The sequence below is a fragment of the Magnolia sinica genome, chromosome 19, assembly GCF_029962835.1.
Source record: "Magnolia sinica isolate HGM2019 chromosome 19, MsV1, whole genome shotgun sequence".
NCBI lineage: Eukaryota > Viridiplantae > Streptophyta > Magnoliopsida > Magnoliales > Magnoliaceae > Magnolia > Magnolia sinica.
In genome coordinates this window covers 31,306,446-31,327,780 of record NC_080591.1, presented here as the reverse complement: position 1 = coordinate 31,327,780, position 21,335 = coordinate 31,306,446, and the positions used below count along the sequence as shown (strand labels likewise).

Sequence of the window (21,335 nt, the reverse complement as noted above, 5' to 3'; positions counted from 1 at the left end):
CGAAAAAGCACCATATCCATGGAAATGAAATTGATTTCCAGTGATTTCCATGTTCCAAGACACACCCTAAGTGGACTCCCTTTTTCCTACCTTTTGCCCCCCAAATTACCAGCAAGACATGTATGCAAAGGTCCATAACACATCTCACTTCCAAATGCACCCTTAGAAAGTCATGGATCAAACTGCCTTTCTTGAGACAATTTTCACTTCTAGTTACCTTGTGTGCACACATGTGTGGTGAAGGGTGAGTTTATGTGGCTACAAATCCATGGCCATAGGACATTTTGTAGCCTGGGTGATGTTCCGCAAGAGGCGTTCTTCTACCTTAGAGCCTTAGACCCCCTTGTGACAAGGTGTTTTTCCTTGCAATAGTTTTTGTTTAAGCTGAGAGAAGTCTTTCAAAAGCCCCCATTGCAGTTTTTTTTTGATTAGACAGGAGAAAACTGTATATTGCAATTCATCAATGCCCTGCCAAAGGGTGATGTTGCCTTCAGGACTCCAATCATAGCTGTGTATATCACCTAGGTCATGGGATCAAAGCCTACTCCATTTGGACAGTCCAGAGCCACTGCTCTACCAGCACGATTTGTGGTTTTATCTCCTCTTCCTACCTTTTAATTTCTAACGGCTTGTCTTTCATGAGTTTATCCTTTTTGTTTCATTATCCAGTTGTATACCTGTATTAGGTGGGGATGTGGGCCTTCCATTACTTTTGGTTTTGCCTGTGGGACAAACCCATTGGGCTTCTAATCTATCTTTGAACCCCTCTTATTTTCTTAACTTGTCAGAACTAAGACCCTGAGTGCCTCCTGCAGCCTGAAATCCACCTAAATAGTGACTTTTCCAGCCCAAAAGTCAAAACCCCTCTGTTGGGTCTTGCGAAGGTATCGATTCCTAATATTTTATGAAGAAAAAATGATAACACTAGCAAATTGATTTGAACATTGCTTCAATCTCTTTCAACATGCTGAGCTTTCCTATTTTCATCTTTTGATTCGCTAATCTTTGCATTCAGCCTACTAGTATTATAGACTCTGTATACACAAAGGCGTGCATGCATGTATTCCATCATTTTATTCTCTCTAAATGCTTGCATTGGATCTTCTATTGAATATGCTTTACTAAACCTGCTGTTTGGCAAACAAGTTCACAACATGCCGTCGAAAGTGGAACTGTCTGTCCATTTGGGTTCTGCCCTACAATAGAAAACAAAATGAAGCTATGCTAATTATCAGTAGTTGAATTACGTTCTTCTGAATAAACTGAGGTTACTTAGTGTGTTTTTCTTGTGGAAGGAAGAGAACGAGACACCAGGATGGACTCAATTGAAGCTTCCTGGCCAACCTCCTTCTCCCCGTTGTGGCCATACGATGACTTCTGGAGGGCATTATGTAATGAGATCTCGAATACTTGCCTTATTTCGCTTCATGCATGAACTTCTTGCAATGTTCATATTTTCTTCCACATTATTGTTTGCCATTCTCTATAAATGGTCATTTCGTGAAGAATATTTTTTATTATGGAGGTGTCAGATTTCCAAGAACCTGCTGATTTGGCTAGTCTCAGAACTCCCATATATAGGAATTAGCCAAATCGTGTGCATATAGTTCATATCATTAAGTATTTCATTGACTCAGGCCAAGTAAATCTCTTGAATTGAAAGACTGATTTTTTAATGCAAGCAGGGATGATCATGTAAATAACATGATGAAGAACCTAAACCGCAGAACCTACAGTGCATCCATGAAAAGGACTGACTTCGGACCAATTTTTGTTAAGAAAGGACTGTTTTTAGTAGTTTTCATCATGTTAGATAGGGTTTTGCTTCTTATAATGTTAAATGGGGTTTTGCAATCCAATTGTTTTTTAGTTTGTAGGTGGAACCCAGTCCCATGCATCACTTTTAAATAGGGTTTTAGAGCTCTCTCTTTTCTTTTTTTTTTTAATCGAGAAAGTGAGGTAGACCAGCTATTCCTAAGGGGAAAAGAGGATTTATTACAGGTTTTTTAGTGGTTTTTAGCAGTGTTTTAAATAGCTTACACTATGTAGCATGTAGCTTACGCTACATAGCGTGACTTAGCCTTAACACTTTAGCTCATGAAAATTGCTTAAGCCACTACATGCTAATTTACATATACTACACATTACATAGCCTACGCTCAGTGTTCGAAGTATCAGTATCGCTACAAGTTTCACTGGCTAGGGATACGGAAACAATATTGATATCGCTGATGATATCACTGATAACCGGAAATGCGGGGAAACATGGTGGAAATTTTAGTGAAACTTCAGGTGATGTTAAAATGGACATATTTGCATAGTTAGAAATTAAAAAAAAATTGTAAAAAAATGCATACATAACAAGTTTCCATTTAACAGGGCCTTAAAGTATGTGTTGTTGTAAGAAATCAGTCCAACCATCCCATCTGGTCTATTTAACCATCCAACCTTCCATCCAAACATCCATCGATATTACAAAATATCAACAACACATGATATTTCACCAAAAAATCATCAACAATTGGAAAGGAAGCAGATGTGCATCCAAATGCACCGAGTATGGACGCGAGAGAGAAATTGAAAGTGAAGGAGAAAGAGAGAGAGAAAGCGAAGGAGAAATTGGACGAGAGAGAAAGCGACAGATACAGACAATATGATCGTCGCCCACTTTGGACGACAGAGGGCTTAGGCGAAGACAATAGGGGAAGAACTAGAGGCGATTTGGACAATACAATCGAAGACGAAAACACGGAATTGGACGACTTTGGGGGACATGGATGGAAATAGGTATCACATTCGAGATGTAACCGCATGTCTCCAACAGCAGCGAAAAGGAAGAGGAGCTCCTACCCTACCTTATTCGTCAGGGGTTATCCGGCAGGGTGGCTCCCTATCAATATTTCGAGAGTATTTGGGCGTGCAGGGGTGGTTATGGATGTAGTAATGCCCAGAGATAAGGAAAGTGGCGTTTATTGGGGCTTCGTGCTGGTTCGAATGAGTTCAGAGACGGAGCTCGCTAGAGCGGTCGAAATGCTCCATGGAGTTAAATACGCTGGTGTCCTGATGTTGGTCCAACATGCGCGTTTGGCCCAAAATACAGAGACCAACACAGAAAGGCTGTCAATCCTGTTTCTCCTAAACAACCCGTCAGCTACAACCCTCCCTCTTAGTCATTGTGCACGGATGGCCACTCTTTCAGAGATGCTGTTCTCCAGCACAAACCTTTACCCATCGACAACCCCCCTGCTCAATCCAACTCTGATAAGGAAGACAATGCCGCACCCAGGCCTGCTAGAGAGAACCCCATTCAAGCTCAGGGTGAATACTCCCTCTCTATCAATTGGGAGAGCTTCATACGAGCTAGAGCGGAGCTAACGGGGATGTTGGTGATCGTTACTAAAGAAGGTGCTTCGCTCTCTCAAGTTAAAAATTGGATTAAGGAGTGCACCGGCTTTCACCCTGGGAACTATATCATTAAACCCATTGGTTTTAATGATCTGTGGGTTAAGGTATTCCCCGGGATTAACCCGGCTATGCTAACCGTGGCAGGGAAACTACATTCGGAAGGTCCAGTCGCGAAGGTGCTACCATGGGAGGATTACTCTATTTTTGGTATGGAAAATATTTTGGTTCTTATTTGGGGAATTCCCTTGGAACTTTGGTATGATGAATTTTTCATTTAAGTTGTTTCTCGTATTGGCTCCCTCCTTGATCTCGACTCTAAGACGAAGCTCGGGGAGGAGTTAGGTGTCATCAGAGTTCAAGTGAGAGGAAGACGGGCTCGCCCCTTCCTCCTCACTTGACGGTGGCGGTTGATAATCGTCTCATTTTCCTCCCAGTGCAATTGGAAACACCCGACACTGTTTATCCCAGATGGGGTGATGTCTAGAGGGCGAAGGAAGCATCTTCTCCGTTGCAGCATCAAGCTCTAGAAGCGCATTGCAACAAAGGCGTACGTTTTTCGTTCTCCAGCGGACTACAGGTTCATGGCTCTGCCAGTGCTCCAGCCTCCATCGTCGACCATGCTCCCATCCACACCGTTGAAGATACACGTGACTCAATCGCAGTCAAAGCGCCGTCACGTGTTGACACTGCAGAACTTCGATTAGAGAGAAATCAGATCCCCGCCCCGGAAAAGCAACCACGTGGCGTCTCCCTTGCCACGTCTCATCAGGAAATGTACCGTCTCATTAATCATCCGGTAGAGAAGGACGTGTGGTTGAACCCTGCTCTGCCACGTCGTGCCTCACCTCGTCCAAGACGCAGTCACTCGCACTCTGACGGCACTCGATCCCTGGACTCTCGACACATGGCCAATCTTTATGAAGTAGGCACTTCCGCTCGACATGTGGGCCCCTCATCCGATAACGCATTTATTGCGTCTTCTGAGTATCGCGATTCCGGATCCTGCGAGTTGGGTCTGGATACGAGACGGGTCCGGCATCATCTTTATTATCATAACCCGCTTGGTCGCCCCGAAACCGAATCCCTTTCCCTCCCCCTTATCCCTAAAACATGCTCCCTTCCCGATAACCTCCTCGCTCATCCCTCAGCTTTATCACAACCTCTGCCCTGCCAGAGCTCCCATCAGATACCAAGAATGCAACCTCGCCTCGCTATGGCCAACAACGCCTCCAGAGCTGACGACTTTGACAGTTGATTTTCCGATTCCCAAACCCAATCGTCCTTCCCATCACCCCCTCCCAACTCCATGCCCCACTCTCGGGATTGGGCATATTTGGGACCCCTCACCCTGTTCCAAGAAGACCTGCCATCTGATGTGAGTTGCAGAACCTTTACAGATGTTTGCGGATTTCCCTAGCCAGCAACAGGAAGATTCGGGCCCAGGTGCAGCCACAAGCAAAGAAATCTTCCAATCCATCCAAAAGAAGAAATGGATTAGGGATGCGGTGGGACACGTCAGAAGGTCGCTTGGTCTGACGTTCGGGGATAGACCAGAGGACTTCATTGCCCTCTTCCAATGTATCGAAAATAGAGGAAGACCCCTCCCCTCTCCTCGCACTCCCATGAAACATGCCCCCAGATCCACCGACAGTCGAGAGCTTCAGAGATTGCATCCAAGCCCAGGATTAATTCCAGCCCCTATGGTGCGACAAGGAAGACAGGGCTCCTAGGGAAGATCGGTGGCCCTTTGAGAATTTTCTCATGGAACGTTAGGGGATTGGGCTCCAAACAGAAGAGGTGCCTAATCAAAGATTCTATTCGTAGGAGAGACCCAAACGTTATCTGTCTTCAGGAAACTAAGGTCCCTTTGTTCAACGACAATCTTCTGGCCACCATTTGGAAAGCTAAGGATGCCAAATGGGTCCCCCTCAACGCTTCCGGAAGTTGAGGCATCATCATAGCTTGAAAATCTTCAAAATGGGATCTTCTGTCCTCTTCTGTTGGATCCTTTTCGGTCTCTGTTTCTTTACAAGATAATTCTTCCAGCTTTTGCTGTTTAATTTCCTCCGCCTATGGTCCTAACTCGTCTCTCTTTGGACCAACTTTTTGGGAAGAGCTAACCACCACTAGGCAATCCTTCTCAGGTCCGTGCTGCTTTGTATGAGATTTCAATACTATCAGGTTCACTGAGGAACATTCCCGGAAAAGAAGAGCTACTCTAGCCATGGAAGACTTCTCCGATTGGATTCAATCCCATGAGCTTGTCGATCTTCCCCTGACTGGAGCTAGATTCACCTGGACCAACGGTCGCCTTCATCCCATCCAATCCAGACTAGATAGATTCCTTCTCTCTAGCATTTCGGTCAACGTCCCAAATGGCCCTCCCCAGAACCACCTCCGACCACTGCCCAATTCTGTTGCGGCTGGAAGACGAAAGCTGGGGCCCGAAACCTTTCCGGTTTAACTCTTCTTGGATTGGCATCGACGGCTTCAATCAAAGGATAGCGGAATGGTGGCCGTCTTTTCAGGTTAAAGGGTTTGCAGGCCATAAACTTCTATGTAAACTTAGAATGTTAAAGGAGAAATTGAAGGAATGGAAAGCCGATGCGTTGGGGAAGAAGGAAGCTGAAATGGCAGATCTGCTTTCGGAACTCCAACAAATTGATGTGAATGTTGAGGGCTCCGAGATGTCTGTTGAAGTGCTGGGAAGATGCATCCAAATCATTCAAGATATAGCGACCAGGGCAGTGCAGGATGAATCTTTATGGAAACTCAAATCCAGAGTGAGATGGATCCAAGAAGGCGACAAGAATACAAAATTCTTCCACAACATTGCCAATATGCGATCCCGCACTAATGCCATCTCCAGCATTACAGTCAATGGTATTCGAACTGAGGATAGACAGGAGATATCGGATCAAGCCCTTCACCACTTTAGTTCCCTCCTCTCTTCTGAAGGATGGACTAGGCCGTGCCTCGATAACATCCACTTCCAATCGCTGGACGACTTGGAAGCTAATTCCCTGGAGGTCCCTTTTTCTGAAGAAGAAGTGAAGCTAACTGTTAATGAGTTAGGGAAAGATAAATCTCTAGGTCCTGATGGGTTCCCAATGGCATTTTTCCAATCATATTGGGACATCATCCGATCGAATATTATGGAATTTATGTCTGAATTCCATAACAGAAGCAGATTATCTAGAGGGCTAGGCGCGACTTTCATAGCTCTTATTCCCAAGGTGGCAGGTGCTAGCTCATTCTCTGAGTTTCGTCCTATCAGTTTGATAGGGGGCCCCTATAAAATTCTTGTGAAGGTACTTTCTACTCATCTTTCAAAGGTTATGGGGAAGCTTATTTCGATGAACCAGAGCGCTTTCATCAGGGGCAGACAGATCGTCAATTGCACCCACATAGCTAATGAAATCCTTCACTCGTGTCACAAATCTAGTGAAAAGGCTATCCTGTGTAAAACTGGATATTGAAAAGGCCTATGATCATGTGGAATGGGACTTTCTGCTCTATACGATGGGTCGCATGGGCTTCGGCGTCAGATGGAGAAGATGGATCAGCGCTTGTATCGGATCAGCCCACTTTTCAGTTCTTCTCAACAGCACCCCGACCAGCTTCTTCAACAGTTCAAGAGGGCTTCGTCAGGGAGACCCATTATCCCCTCTGCTTTTTTTAGTCATCGGTGAAGCTCTATCTCAAATGCTGCTCAAAGCTCAAGAGGAAGGCATTTTTTTGTGGCATTAAGATGCCGAGGGTGTCCCCTCCTATCACCCATATCCAGTTTGCCGATGACACCCTCATTCTCTCCGTTGCTTCCCAGGAATTCATCGATAATCTCCACACGACGCTTCGATGTTTTGAGGCAATCTCAGGCCTGAGTATAAATTTATCTAAATCCAAGCTTTATGGCATCAATCTGCTGGAATCTGAGATTGGCAGATATGCAGAATCCATCGGTTGCCATTTAGCTTCCCTCCCCTCCCTCTTCGTGGGGCTCCCTCTAGCTATCGGTCTCCCCCCGAAATCGATGTGGGACAAAGTCATCGTCAAGTTTCAGAAGTCCCTAGCCAGATGGAAATGTAGATACCTCTCGATAGGGGGCCGGCTCACTCTTATTAAGGCAGCCCTGTCTAACCTGCCCATATACTTTATGTCCCTCTTCAAATGTCCTTCGTCCGTGTTGATGGCTATTGACAAGTTGAGACACGATTTTATGTGGTGCGGGAAAGAAAACCAGAAGAAATTTCACCTGCTTGATTGGCAAGAAGTTTGTAAACACTTCCAAGAAGGTGGCGCCGGCGTCAAAAACCTGAAGATCATGAACCAGGCCCTTCTTGGCAAGTGGATCTGGAGACTAGGTACTGAAGGCGGTACCCTTTGGAATTCCATAATTAAAGGTAAATACGGCTGCTCTCCAGGAGGCTGGTAGACCAAAGATTCAGCTGTCCACAAGGCCTCGCCCATTTGGAAAGGAATCCTGCGTTCTAAAAAGGAAATCCTCAACAACATCGTTTTTGAACTCGGTAATGTTCTCTCTATTTGATTCTGGGAAGACCCGTGGATAGGGGAGATGCCGTGGATGTCCCGGTTCCCAAATATTTATCAATTGAGCCCTTAGAAAAAAAATTTCTGTCGCTAGCTGCTTCTCTTTTTCCAACACCAACATAGTCTGGGACGTGAAGTGCTTTAGAAATCTTCACAAAAGGGAGATCTTAGAGTATGTGGATATCCTCCTCATTTCTAAGGCCGCGCCTGACCCTTCCTCTCCCGACAAGCTCTTATGGTCTCGAGAAAAAAATAGTGTCTTTTCGGTCAGATCTTTCTACTCCCAGCTCTCCCTCTAGCGTGCTCCCTCCTCTCCAGCTGCTCCTTTTATTTGGAAATACGATGTTCCACCCAAATGCAGTTGCTTTGCTTGGTTAGCAGCCAAAAACAGAATCCTCACGATAGACAATATGAAGAAAAGGGGGATGTATATCGTCAACATTTGCCCATGTTGCATGAAGGAAGAGGAATCAATGGACCACCTTCTTATCCACTGCCTCTTCATCTCGTAGATTTGGGCCGAATTCTTCTCTTGATTCAACATAAGCTGGTGTTCTCCGATGTCTTCCTGCAATTTGCTTTTGGCCTGGCACGGGATCAAGATAGGCAAGCCTATCACGCGTATTTGGAGAATGGTGAATATCGCTATTTGGTGGTCAGTTTGGGAGGAAAGAAACAATAGATGTTTCAATGACAAATTGGCTACGGTCCAGCCTGTCCGGTCCAAAGTTAAAAATCTGATATATGAATGGGTGGGCGCTGTAAACAGTCTTAAGGATTTTGATTTGCTTTTCCTAGGTTGCTAGTTGTCTGCCTTCTCAGCAGACTTCTGCTCTCTTTTGTTTCTTTTGCCTCTTTTCAATAATATTTCAGTTATCGGTATAAATAAAAAAAAAAAAAACAATTGGAAAGGAAACGAAAGATTGTGGTCTCAATATCGCGCATGTTGCAATATCGATAATATCGAGATATTATCAATATTATCCATGAAAAATTGAACACTGCATACAACCATGTGCCCATGAAAAAAAAAATTGAAATAAAAATTTACTATTAAAATATCGTTGATACACTTATGATACAAGCATTACCTAGAATTTTCATAGTCGAAAATATTGGCAATACATTGGCGATATTGATGCATCGGCAATACAAGCGACACCTTGAATTTATATAGTTGAAAATATTGGCGATTACATTAGCGATATTGATACGTTGGCGATACATTGCTAATACCTGGAATTTCTGATACTACCAGTGTTTAAATTATCGGCGACAATATCGAATTGTCGCCGATAATATCGGTATCGCTGGCTCAGCAAAACCGAAAACCCAATTTTTTGTTTCTCTTCCCGATATCACCGAAATATCGTCGATAATGTCGGTTTTCTGATATTTTCTAGATATTGACGGCCAATTACCCAAATTTACCATGTTTTCGGCAATAAAATCATCGAAATCGAAGAAAAAAGAAGAAGAAAAAGAAAATACTTGTTTTTTCGCTCCGATCGATTTGAAGAGAGAAATCCCCAAAAAAAAATTGCATTTTTTGTCAAGATCCTTGAATGGTGACTCCTTCGGTTTGCCAGCCCCAAAACCCACTAGCAGGGCTACGAAAATCCGGAGACTCATAGAAATTTTTGAAATTTTGGGAACGAGGGGGAGGGATTTTCGGTTTTGGAGGAATTTGGGGAAGGATTTTCGATTTTTAAGGGGACGCGGATTAGGTTCGCGCAGGTTAATCGTGCGACTAATAACTTGAAACGTTTCCAAGTTCTATGGGTCCAACCGTGATATATTTGTTGTATCCACATGGTCCATCCATTTGGAGAGATCATTTTATCGCATGATTCAAGGAATGAGGTAGATCAAAAGCTTTAGGGAACCCCACCACAGAAAACTATGGAGAGAGTGACCGTACCGTTGAAACCTTCCTAAGGTCTAGTGGACTGTTTATTTGAGATCCAACTTGTTCATAAGTTAACAGTGATGTTAAATAAGGCTATTAACAAATATCATCTTGATCGAAAACTTCTGTAGCCCTTATAAGTTTTTTATGGTAGGCATCACTCTATCCACTATTTTCTGTGGTGGGGTCCACTTGAGATTTGGATCTGACTCATTCTTTGGCTAATGCCCTGAAATGGTATCTCCATATGTATGTACGGTGTGGATACACAACATACATCATGGTGGGACCCACGTAACTCGGTGACGTAACTTAGTCGCTACACGTCAGTAGCTAATCCGCATCCATTTCAAATAAGTGGGTTGCGTACGCACACCCTTAGTGTACTGGGATGCTTAGGTGGGGTCCACCATGATATTTTTTGAAAAATCCACCCTGTCCATCAATTTTTTCAGATCATTTTAGGACATGAGCCCAAAAACCAAGTGTATCCAAAACTCAAGTGGGTCACAGGAGAGGAAACAGTGAAGATTGGTGACCATCGTTTAAACATTCGTGTAACCACAAAAGTTTCGTATCAGGCTAAACTTTTTGTGTTTTCACTTCATCTCAATGGGAATGAACTTATAAACGGTTTGGATGGCATATAAACATCAAGATGGAGCCCGGGAAGGTTTGAAGGGTACCAAACTCTTTCTACAGTTTTCCTTCTTGTATGACCCACTTTAGTTTTGGATTCACCTGATGCTTGGTGTCAAGTCCTAAAATGATCTGGAAAAACGGATGGATGGGGTGGATTTTTTGGAAATATCATGGTGGGCCCCACCTAAGCATCCCAGCGCAGGAAATTCCTGCAAAAGCTTTCCCACATGGATGTGTACTGAGTACGCTCTTATGATACTCAGTAAACTCTGTTGGGCCCACTCTAAATTCATATGGTTTATCCCCGCCGTCCATCCGTTTTTTTTAGATCATTTTAAGGGTTGAGCCCAAAATCAAAGTATATCAAAATCTCAAGTAGACCATATCAAAGGAAACAATGGAAGTATTGATTTCCACCGTTGAAACCTTTCTAAGGCCCCCAGTGATATTTATTTGTCATCCAAACTTTTCATAAGATCACATAGACACGAATGAAGGGAAAACACAAATATCATCTTAATCTAAAACTTTTGTGGGCCCCCAATAACTTTTCAACGGTAGACTTCAATTCACGCTGTTTCAAGTGGTGTGGTCCATTTGAGCTTTGGTTATGATTAATTTTTGGTTTAAAGACCTAAAATTATATGATAAAATGTATGGACGGAGTTGATACAACACATGAACGACGGTGGGGCCCACAGAGTTTACTCTGTACGCAGTCCGCTTCCTTTGGCACGGAATCGGATTAGCTACTCCCACTGCCACCAGCCAATGGCTGGTGGTCGGTGCTCTGTGGACCCCACCATGATGTACATGCTTCATCCATGCCGTCCATCTATTTTTTTTAGGTCATGTTATTATATCAGACCAAAAATGAAGTATATCCCAATCTCAAGTGGACTACATTACAGAAACAGTTTTGAATGAACGTCGACCATTAAAAACTTTTTGGGGGCCATAAAAGTTTTGGATGAAGCTGATCTTTGTTTTTATCCTTCATCTGGGTCCATATGACCTAATCAATAGATTAGATGTCAAATAAATAGTACAGTAGGTCTTAGGGGGATTTTAACGGTGAATATCCAATCACTATTGTTTGCCCGTGGTGTGGTCCACTTGAGATTTATATCCCCCTCATTTTTTGCATAAAGCCCTAAAATGATCTGTAAAAATCTATGAATGACATGGATGAAACACATACATCATGGTGGGGCCCACAGAGCACCGACCACCATGATGTATGTGTTATATCCACACCGTCCATCCATTTTTAGATATCATTTTAGGGTATGAACTAAAGAATGAGGCAAATAAAAATTTATAAGCTTGCATTTGTATTATAAAAACTCATTTTGATTACTATTTGAGTGATTTCTTACTACAATGCATGCCTTTTGGCCCCCATTAAATGGAAACTTATTATTTAACGCATTCTTTTTGCAATTTTTTCATTCCTGGATATGTAAATATGTGTATTTAGGCATGTCCTGAAGTTTCACTAAAAAATTCCACCATTTTCTCCATGTTTCCCCCTTTTTCCCTGCATTTCCGGTTATCGGCGATATTATCAGCGATAACGATATGATATCTTTATCTCCGGCCAGCGAAACTTGTAGCAAGACCGACAACTCAAACACTGGATACTACTAGTGTTATCGGTATCGTTGAGCTGGAGATAAAGATAATATCGGAGAAATTTTGATACTATCGAAGATAATTCGAACACTGCCTACGCTACAAGTTATTTTTCACTAAAAAAAAGTCAATTGATGTTTTCAATGATTTGTTACATTTTTCTATTTTTCAACAAAAATTAGTTAATCTTTTCAGCAATTTTGGTAAGATAATAAAAGTAACAGTATTAAATCATTTATGTTGCTCTTTCTTTATCTTTATAGTTAATCTTTTGCCCATTTTGCCTATTACTTTAGTTTGCGTTTGGTTGCACAAGATATCATGAAATTTCATTATTAGTCAGTCTAATTTGGTGCAAAATATCATGAAACTTCATGATATTTGGTACAACCAAGCACGACCTTAGTTAAAAATCTAGAAGTGGCATGTAACTTACGAGTTACGATACACACTATGTAACTTATGCCTCACGCTTCAAAGGAGTGAATGCTCAGCTACACGCTATTCGCTATTTAAATCCTGGTTTTTAGATAGGCCTGGCAATGGGCTGGGCCTGGTTTTGAACTGATCATGCAGGGTCTTTGGGCTGGGCCTATTTGAAAATTTGATTTTGGCCTGTTCCATTGCTGGCATTATTTTTAGAGTAGTTTGTTGTTATGTGAGCACCACAAGGATGCGTGAGATGGGAGGAACCTGAAAGGCCTTATACGAACTGTCGTCGGATGTGTTACGGGAATACGTGTAGGCTTAATGATTTTGCTTCAGACTCAAAGGGGGAATTTTCTTTTGGGAGGTTTGCCAATTTGATGCATGTGTGGGAGCCCTTCCCACCCACATGCAGGTACATGTGCCAATACAGAACATGTGTCTGATTACGGTGTTTTCCATCAGGTGGGCTACACTTTTTAGACCTTTTGGCCTAGTAATAGGGCCATTTCACCCCTAAAAGTAAAAAGTCATGCATGTGGAATTGACAAACTTCTTTTTGTGGGGTCAAAGACTCAAAGAGTCCATGTTGAACCAGTATCTCTTATGAAATAGTTTGTACTTGCTGAATCGTAGGTGTAATAATGTGGATGGTGACCTTGGAATAGAATCATGATCAATTGCCTTATTATTGGTTGATTTATGAAACTTGTGTATGAGACACATCATTTCCAAGGAATTGAGGGAAGTGAGAGGAAATGACGCCTCTCATTATAAAGTGCCCTACATGATAGTCGCATGTGCTACCGCCCATCTTTTAAGTGTCCCATATGTGTAACTGTCTATCTTCAAGTGCCACACATGAGCCAATGTTCCACCATCCATCTTAAAGCACCATACATGCGCAATGTACCACATGTGTAACATGTACCATCCCTCATCTATTATTGATCCATGTTTCAATGTGCCACACACCCCAATGTGCCACGTGCAACACGTGCCACCCTCATCTTCAAATGCCCTCTATGTGCCACATGTGCCACATGCCCACCATCCATCTTTAAGCGCTTCACATGTGCGACATGCGCCAATGTGCAACATATGTAACACGTGCACTGACCACTTTCGAGTGCCCCACATGCTATAATCTATCTTAAATCCCACCCATCTTAACTTCAAGTGTCAATCGTGCCACACCCCAATGTGTTGTGTGGGCAACATGTACCACCCTCCCTCATCTTCAAGCACCCTACGTATGCAAATTTACCCACATGTGCTAGGTGTGCCATGTGTGCCACATGTGCCCATCCATCTCTTAGCACTCCACACGTGCCACACATCAACATGCCGTGCGTACAACATGTGCCACTCTGTTCAAGCAGCCTACATGTGCTGTTTTCCCACATGTGCCAATGTGACATGCCACAATCCATCTTCGGTGCGCAAACATGTCACCTTTTGTGTTTGAGTACAAATTTCATGAAAATTTCCTTTCTTCCAAACAACAAATATGGAAATGAAGAATTTTTATTTTTATTTTTCAAGAAAATTTTGTTGATAAACAATAAAAAAGAAATGGCTTTTCCTTTCTCACTGTTTTCTAGAATGGTGTTTTCCGAAGAACACCATTTTCCTCAAAAAAAAAAAAAATTTCTACGAATTCAAACTAGGGGCTATTTGGGTGTGGGATTTGTGGCAAGGATTTCTGAAATCCATGACACACATTTGTCAAATTCATGGATTTCCCAAATCCACGCCCCAAAAATATTCATGGATTTGGGCAAATCCAAATCTTTGAAAAATTTAAAAATAAAACTAAAGACTTTGCAAATCCACAAAATGAGTCTTGCTTAAAAGCAATAAAAGTTATTTCATTGCAATAAATGTTCGACGTTTCCCTAAATGCTCCCAAATCCAAGGATTTGAAGCTTCATTCCCAAACAGTGGACTTTGGGATTACCAAATCCAAATCTAATGCAAATCCATGAATTTGACAAGTTCAAATCATACTCTCAGGGCCTAGGTGTGTTTGGTTGGTGCTTCTAAAAGAAAATGTTACTAATTAGATTAACACAAGGGCTGATTTTGAACAACTTTATTTTATACTTCTATTGATTGGCCGAACCACTGAATTAATAAATTTAATAAAGGGGACAAATGTACGGACATGTGAGGTTCTTTCTACTGAATTTATAGATTGTTTTTAGACTTTTTCTCAGGGGTTGAGATTGATTCGGAATGGAGTGTTTTTTGTGTAATTTTATCAAACTAACGCATAAAAGGAAGAAATATGTAATTTTCTAGAGATCTTTTCTGTCGTAGTGGGGGGAATTGTGAAGCCCAATCTCCAAAATTTTAGTTTGTGTTAAAGCGTTATCAAAGTGTGATCTGACCCATTTCTCTCGTCTTTAATGATCATTTCTTATTCTTCTTCCACTTCCAACTAAAATCTCACCTACCTTATGTCACTGAAGAAAGGTCGTTGCTTGCTAGAAATTTTGCTTCAAGTGTTGGCTTGAGACCGGGGGAGGCATAACTCCTGGGTAGTCTCAATCTTTGATGCGTAATCCTATCCAAGCATTTGTTTCAAAAGATCTTATGCTATGTGATATCTGTGTAGCTTACACACAGTCAGACAAGCATGCGTTATTGTTCTTGGACTCATGCACGTGGTATCAAATGCGTGGACCTTGGAGAAACCAATATAATGAAACATCTGCACTAAGAAAGTGATGTTGAGAAACTCACCATTATATAAATTTTAATTCATAAAAGCATAAGAGAGAGAGAGAGAGAGAGAGAGAGAGAGAGAGAGAGAGAGAGAGAAACGTAGAAATAGAAATATGAGAGAGCTATATGAATATTATAAATGAAGCTGAAAAAAAAGAAAGATAAATAACGCTAATGTGCCAAAAGCAAAGATAAGCTCTTTTCCTAATAACTGTAGTAGCACTTGCAGCAAATTTTAAACAGAGTCTCATTGTTATCTAGTTCGAATGCTACCATGCAATGTTTTAAATATCAACGATATCGGCCAATATATCCCACGATATATCTTGCATCCACCTGTGCGATACGAAATGCACAAGTAGTGCCAATATATCCCACATGTTCGATCTGGTAAGCAGTTTCAATTTTCGGTCCCTTTTTTTTTTTTGTTGAAATTATGTTAAATCAGTGTCAAATGGTTAAAAATCCATTGGTTCTTCATGTTTTGCATGAAAAATCATGGACTCGGAACTTTGATTTCGATATCCATTGGTTTTTCATGTTCTCCATGTTTTTTTTTTTCAAAATTTTCCTTCAATTAGATATCAATTGAGACTAATTTTGAAGTATTTAGTGAAATGATCATCACATACACTTTAATTTCGAAATTTGAGTGTAGGTGGTCCAATTTGAGAAAAATTGGGGAAAATTCGAAATTTCCTCAATTTCTCCCAAATTGCTTGCAATGTTGCACTCCAAACATGAAATCAAGTGTGTATAAGGGTTGATCTACTTATTTGTTAAGTCCTTGTTAATTTTTGGAAAATAAAAATTATTTTTAATTAAAATTTTAAAAGATATTTTTTTTCTTCGAAATTTCCCTTCAATCGGCTGTCAATTGAGACTAATTTCAAAGTATTAGGGAGTATTTGATGAGATGATAATCACATACACTCTAAATGTTATGCATTGAATTTTTATATAGTTGCATCAGTTTAGTCAAACAGCGCATAACTTAGGACCCTATACAAAGGAAACCTATTACGTGCACTTCTTTTTTGAGATGTTATGATTTAAAAGTGTGTATTAAGGTCTTTTTTAACAATCCCTGAAGTTTCACTGAAAAATTTAACTATTTTCTAAATGTTTCCCCATGTTTCCCAAAAAGTGCGATAAATTACCCAATACAAACAATATATCCCGTGCGATAACCGATACGTCTCTGTATCCCAAGGATGCGATACCGATATTTCAAACATTGCTACCACGACGTCCCCCACCCCCCATGCACACACACACCTCTTTCAATCTCAAGCTAGGAAATTCAATGTATTATCACTTGCGACAATTCTTAGACACAATGTCATTGTTATATGGTTAAAATGCCTTGAGGACTTGGTGAACAACCATGATTTTTTCCCGAGTCCTTACTCTTGCTTCGGTGGTAGACTCTTAGGAGTTTCAACACCTGGTCAAGGGTTCGAGTACCCGTAGGTGGTGAAATCCCACTATGGCGTGAGTGTGTGGGGGGTGCGCGTGCATGTGTGAAAAAAAAAAAAACCATGATTCTCTCTCTCTCTCTCTCTCTCTCTCTCTCTCTCTCTCTCTTTCAACTAATGTTTTTGTTGTTTTCTTGAGTGTCTTCTTTTTTAGCAAGGTGGAATATACTTTGTTGGATGTTGCTTAGACAATCACTCATTAAGTGGAAAAAAAGAAAAGAGAATACATCAAATGTAAGTCAGTGCTTTTAATAGCAGTAGGGGGTAGTGTTCAACCCTCTATAGCATGTATTGTAAGCTACACGATACTTATATAAAAATAGGAAAAAATATGATAAATAGTAAGAAAAAAAATGTAAAAACTATAAAAATGCCTTTTAAAAAAATGAAAAAAATGGATAGAAGCCCTTATCCAACAACATTGCATGGTAATTGACATCCTAAAATGAAAAAAATCCCAACATCGTATAGTAACGTGCCATGTAGACACCATAGCAGACCCCTAGAGAGAGAGAGAGAGAGAGAGAGAGAGAGAGAGAGAGGAAAAAAATTGGATAGCAACCCCTATCCGACAACTTGCATAGTAACCAACATCCTAAAATGAAAAAAAAAAAAATCCCAACATTGCATAGTAACATGCCTTGCACACACCACCCCAGGCCCCTTAAAAAAAGAAGATAGCAAGTAGCAATCCCTATCCGACAGCACTGCATAGGAACCGACATCCTAAAATGAAAAAAAAAAAAAAAAAACCCAAAAGAAACAATCAATCTTCATCCAAAATGAAAAAAGAACTCAGTTAACAAATATTAAGGAGCAAGAACATACCTCTATCAAGATCCCTTATCCAACAACATTGCATAGTAATTGACATCCTAAAAGAAAAAAAAATTTTGAAAAAAATCCTAGCATCGTATAGTGATGTGCCATGCACACAGTAGACCCCTAGAGAGAGAGAGAGAGAGAGAGAGAGAGAGAGAGAGAGAGAGAGAGTAAAATTGGATAGCAACCTCTCAACATGCATGGTAACCGGCATCCTAAAATGGAAAAAAAAGTTGAAAAAAAATCACAACATTGCATAGTAACGTGCCATGCACACACTACCCCAGGCCCCTAAAAAATGAAGATAGCAACCCCTATCCGACAACATTGCATAGGAATTGACATCCTAAGATGAAAAAATCCCAAAAGAAACAATCAATCTTCATCCGAAATGAAAAAAGAACTTGGTTAACAAATATTAAGGAGCAAGAACATACCTCTATCAAGCTTGAGAAGAGATTCAATCAACAATAAAAATAAAATAAATAAAATAAAAAAGAAGAAGAAAAAGAAAAAGAAAAAGAAAATTTTGAGCTTCTTAGCTGCAAGGATGTGAAAAGGGGGAAATTTGATTTTCTCCTTAGTTTGAGCTCCAATGATCTTGAAAATACAGCAAATGGACCTTCTTTCAAGGTCGATTGATCAGCCAAGATCTCCCCTTCAATGGCTTTGCGGATCAAGAGAATCAAAGAGGGGGTTTGGGGTGGAGGGGTTCTTCTGTCGACTTAGGGTTTTGAGAGAGGGGGTTTCGAAAACCCTCTTTTGAAATGCCTTTTGTTTTAACTTAACTTTTTAAGTTATGTTAGAATGTGAGTTCTACACAACTTTACCATTTTACATAAAAACAGGAACTAACATTTTAACAAAACCAAAAAATAAAAAATATAGCTTGTAATGTATGCTACGACCTTGTAGTGTATGCTATAGGGGAAATACACTATTTATGTAGCTACACTACGCTATGTAGCGTTTGCTATTGGAAACACTGATGTCAGGACAGTAACCAAGTAATGGAAAGATGAAGCGTCGTGCTATTGGATTGACTGAGTTTGTTTAGTGGTGTTTCAGTTGACTCAAGTAGCAAATTTGGTTTTAGCATATTCGGAAGTGCTAATGTTTTTTTGGCATGTGTATCTGTATAGACAGTTTATAATTGGAACATTCTTTACTGGATGTGTTTACAGCTTTTATTATTTGGTGGGCATGGAACTGGTGGTTGGTTGAGTCGATATGATGTATACCACAACGATTGTATCGTTTTGGACAGAGGTGAGTTTAAAATGACTTCCAACTCTTTCAGAGCATCTTTATTGTAGCAATGTTTCATCTTCATGTGTTAACAGTAAAGACCAGTTAGCGGTCTATGCACTAGTCTCAGCTTGTTATTGATTTGAATATGTTTGTATGTGAGGTTCATTTTTCATGCCATCAAAATATATACCAGATTTGTTATCTTCTTCTATAGAATTTTGTTTTGAAATTGTATGCTAGTAATCGCTAATTACAATGGGAACCATACCAAAATGCAAAAGAGAAAAAATTGCTACACTTTGTCTCAACGCCAGCCTGAATACGTTGGCTGGCTGCATGGATTTCTTTTCTTTTCTTTTCTTTTGCAATATTGGAAACCTCATAACTTTTCTTTTTCCTTCTGAATTGGGTTTGAGTGTTTTACTTATTGAGACTTAACTGGGTCTCGATGCATCAGGATATGATAGTTTCTTGGTGTGCTCAGCTTTACAATTGGGACGAGAGAGAGAGAGAGAGAGAGAGAGAGAGAGAGAGAGAGAGAGAGAGAGAGAGAGAGAGAGAGAGAGAGAGAGAGAAGCTCAAATACATTCTCCACAAGAGCGTACGACACTATGCTTATGTATACACCCAAAAAGAAACAAGGGGGAAACAAAGTATAATAAACTACTTTTTACACCACAAGCATTCTCTATACTCCCCCTCAAGTTGGAGCGTAGATGTTGATCGTGCCCAACTTGCTAGTGAGACGAAGAAACGCATTGCGATTGAGAGACTTGGTAAAAACATTGGCCAATTGGTCTTCAGAATGAACAAAGGGAGTCTCAATGTCCTTGTTGGCAACCAGTGTTCGAAGTATCAGTATCGCTACAAGTTTCATTGGTTGGGGATACAGAAACAATATCTGTAAACACTAGGGAAACATGGGGAAAATGGTGGAATTTTTCAATGAAACTTCAAGAGATTCTAAAATATACATATTTGCTTATTTAGGAATAAAAAAATTACAAAAAGAATGCATAAATAATGAGTTTCAATCTAGTGGGGGCTTATAAGCATGTGCTGTTGTAAGAAACCAATCCAACCATCCCATCTATCCATCTAACATTCCATCCAAACATTCATCAATATTTTAGAATATCAACAACACACGATATTTCACCGAGAAATCATCGACAACTAGAAAGGAAACGAAAGACTAAGGTCTCGATATCGCCCATGTTGTGATAATGATAATATCCCGATATGATTAATATTATCGTCGAAAATTTAAACACTGCATACAACGATGTGCCCATAAAAAAAATTTGAAATCGAAAATTTTCTAATAAACAAAATTTTGGCGATATTGATACTAGAGTTATTATCGAAATATCACTAGTACATTGGCAATACAAGCGGCACTTGGAATTTACACAGTTGAAAATATTGGCGATATTGATACATCGGCGATATAAGTGACACTCGGAATTTACACAGTCGAACATATTGGTGATAAATTGGCTTTATCTATACATTAGCGATGCTTGGTGATACATCGCGGATACATGGAATTTTTTAGACTATCATTGTTATCGATATTGCTACTAGTGCTATTGGTATCTCCAAGCTGGAGATATGGATAAAATCGGCGATATTTTGATAATATTGGGGATACTTCGAAAAATGTTATCAACCTTTTCTTGAATTAAATGACAATCAACTTCAATGTGCTTCGTGCATTCATGGAACACTAGATTGCTAGCAATGTGAATAGTGGTCTGATTATCGCAATGCAAGGAAACCAGACTTAAGGGATTATAGCCGAGTTCTTGTAAGAGAGTGCGAAGCCCAATTAGTTCACGTTGCATGAGCCATTGCTCGGTATTCAGCCTTGGAAAACAAGCATACCACGACAGACTATTTCTTAATCTTCTAGGCGACAAGATTGCCCCCTACAAATGTATAGTACCCTGATGCAGACCTATGACCATGGAGATTGCCAGCACAATCATCATCATAATAGCCAGACAGATGAAGGTGGCCATGCTGTTGAAAACGTATACCTTTGCCTAAAAAAGATTTGACATACTAAAGAATACGATACACCGCTGTGAGGTGTGTGGTATTTGGGGGGGGGGGGGGGAGGTGATAGTGAGATAGATAAGGCAACCAACTAACCACCGATACATTCCTGGATCAAGAAGTTACATAGCATTCATAGGAGTTGGGGCAACCCTACACCCGAGCATTCCAGTCTTAGAGAGAAGATCAAAGGCATATTTTCTTTAAGAGAGGACAATGCCAGATTTAGATTGTGTAACTTTGATGCTCATAAAGAATTAAAGAACCCCAAGATCTTTGATCTCAAATCGAGCCTTGAGGAAAGTTTTAACAGCCACCATTCCTGCAGTATCATCACTGGACAACACAATGTCATCTACATAGACAATTAGCACCATAATCCCGGTGGGTTAACGACAGATGAACAACGAGTGATCAGCCTGGCT

The 21,335-nt window shown here is 40.7% G+C and overlaps 1 protein-coding gene across 3 annotated transcripts in view; it reads left to right on the top strand.

Annotated features, from left to right (window-relative positions):
- LOC131235609 (protein GLUTELIN PRECURSOR ACCUMULATION 3) overlaps positions 1–21,335 on the top strand; it is an 88,037-nt gene that overhangs the window by 46,126 nt on the left and 20,576 nt on the right. For all 3 annotated transcript variants that reach the window (XR_009166231.1, XM_058232861.1, XM_058232860.1), the window contains 2 exons: positions 1,300–1,391; positions 18,783–18,867. Coding sequence is in view for 2 of the 3 variants with exons in the window: in XM_058232861.1 (XP_058088844.1) it covers positions 1,300–1,391; positions 18,783–18,867 (177 nt within the window). In the remaining variant the exon portion in view is untranslated. The remainder of the gene's footprint in view (positions 1–1,299; positions 1,392–18,782; positions 18,868–21,335) is intronic.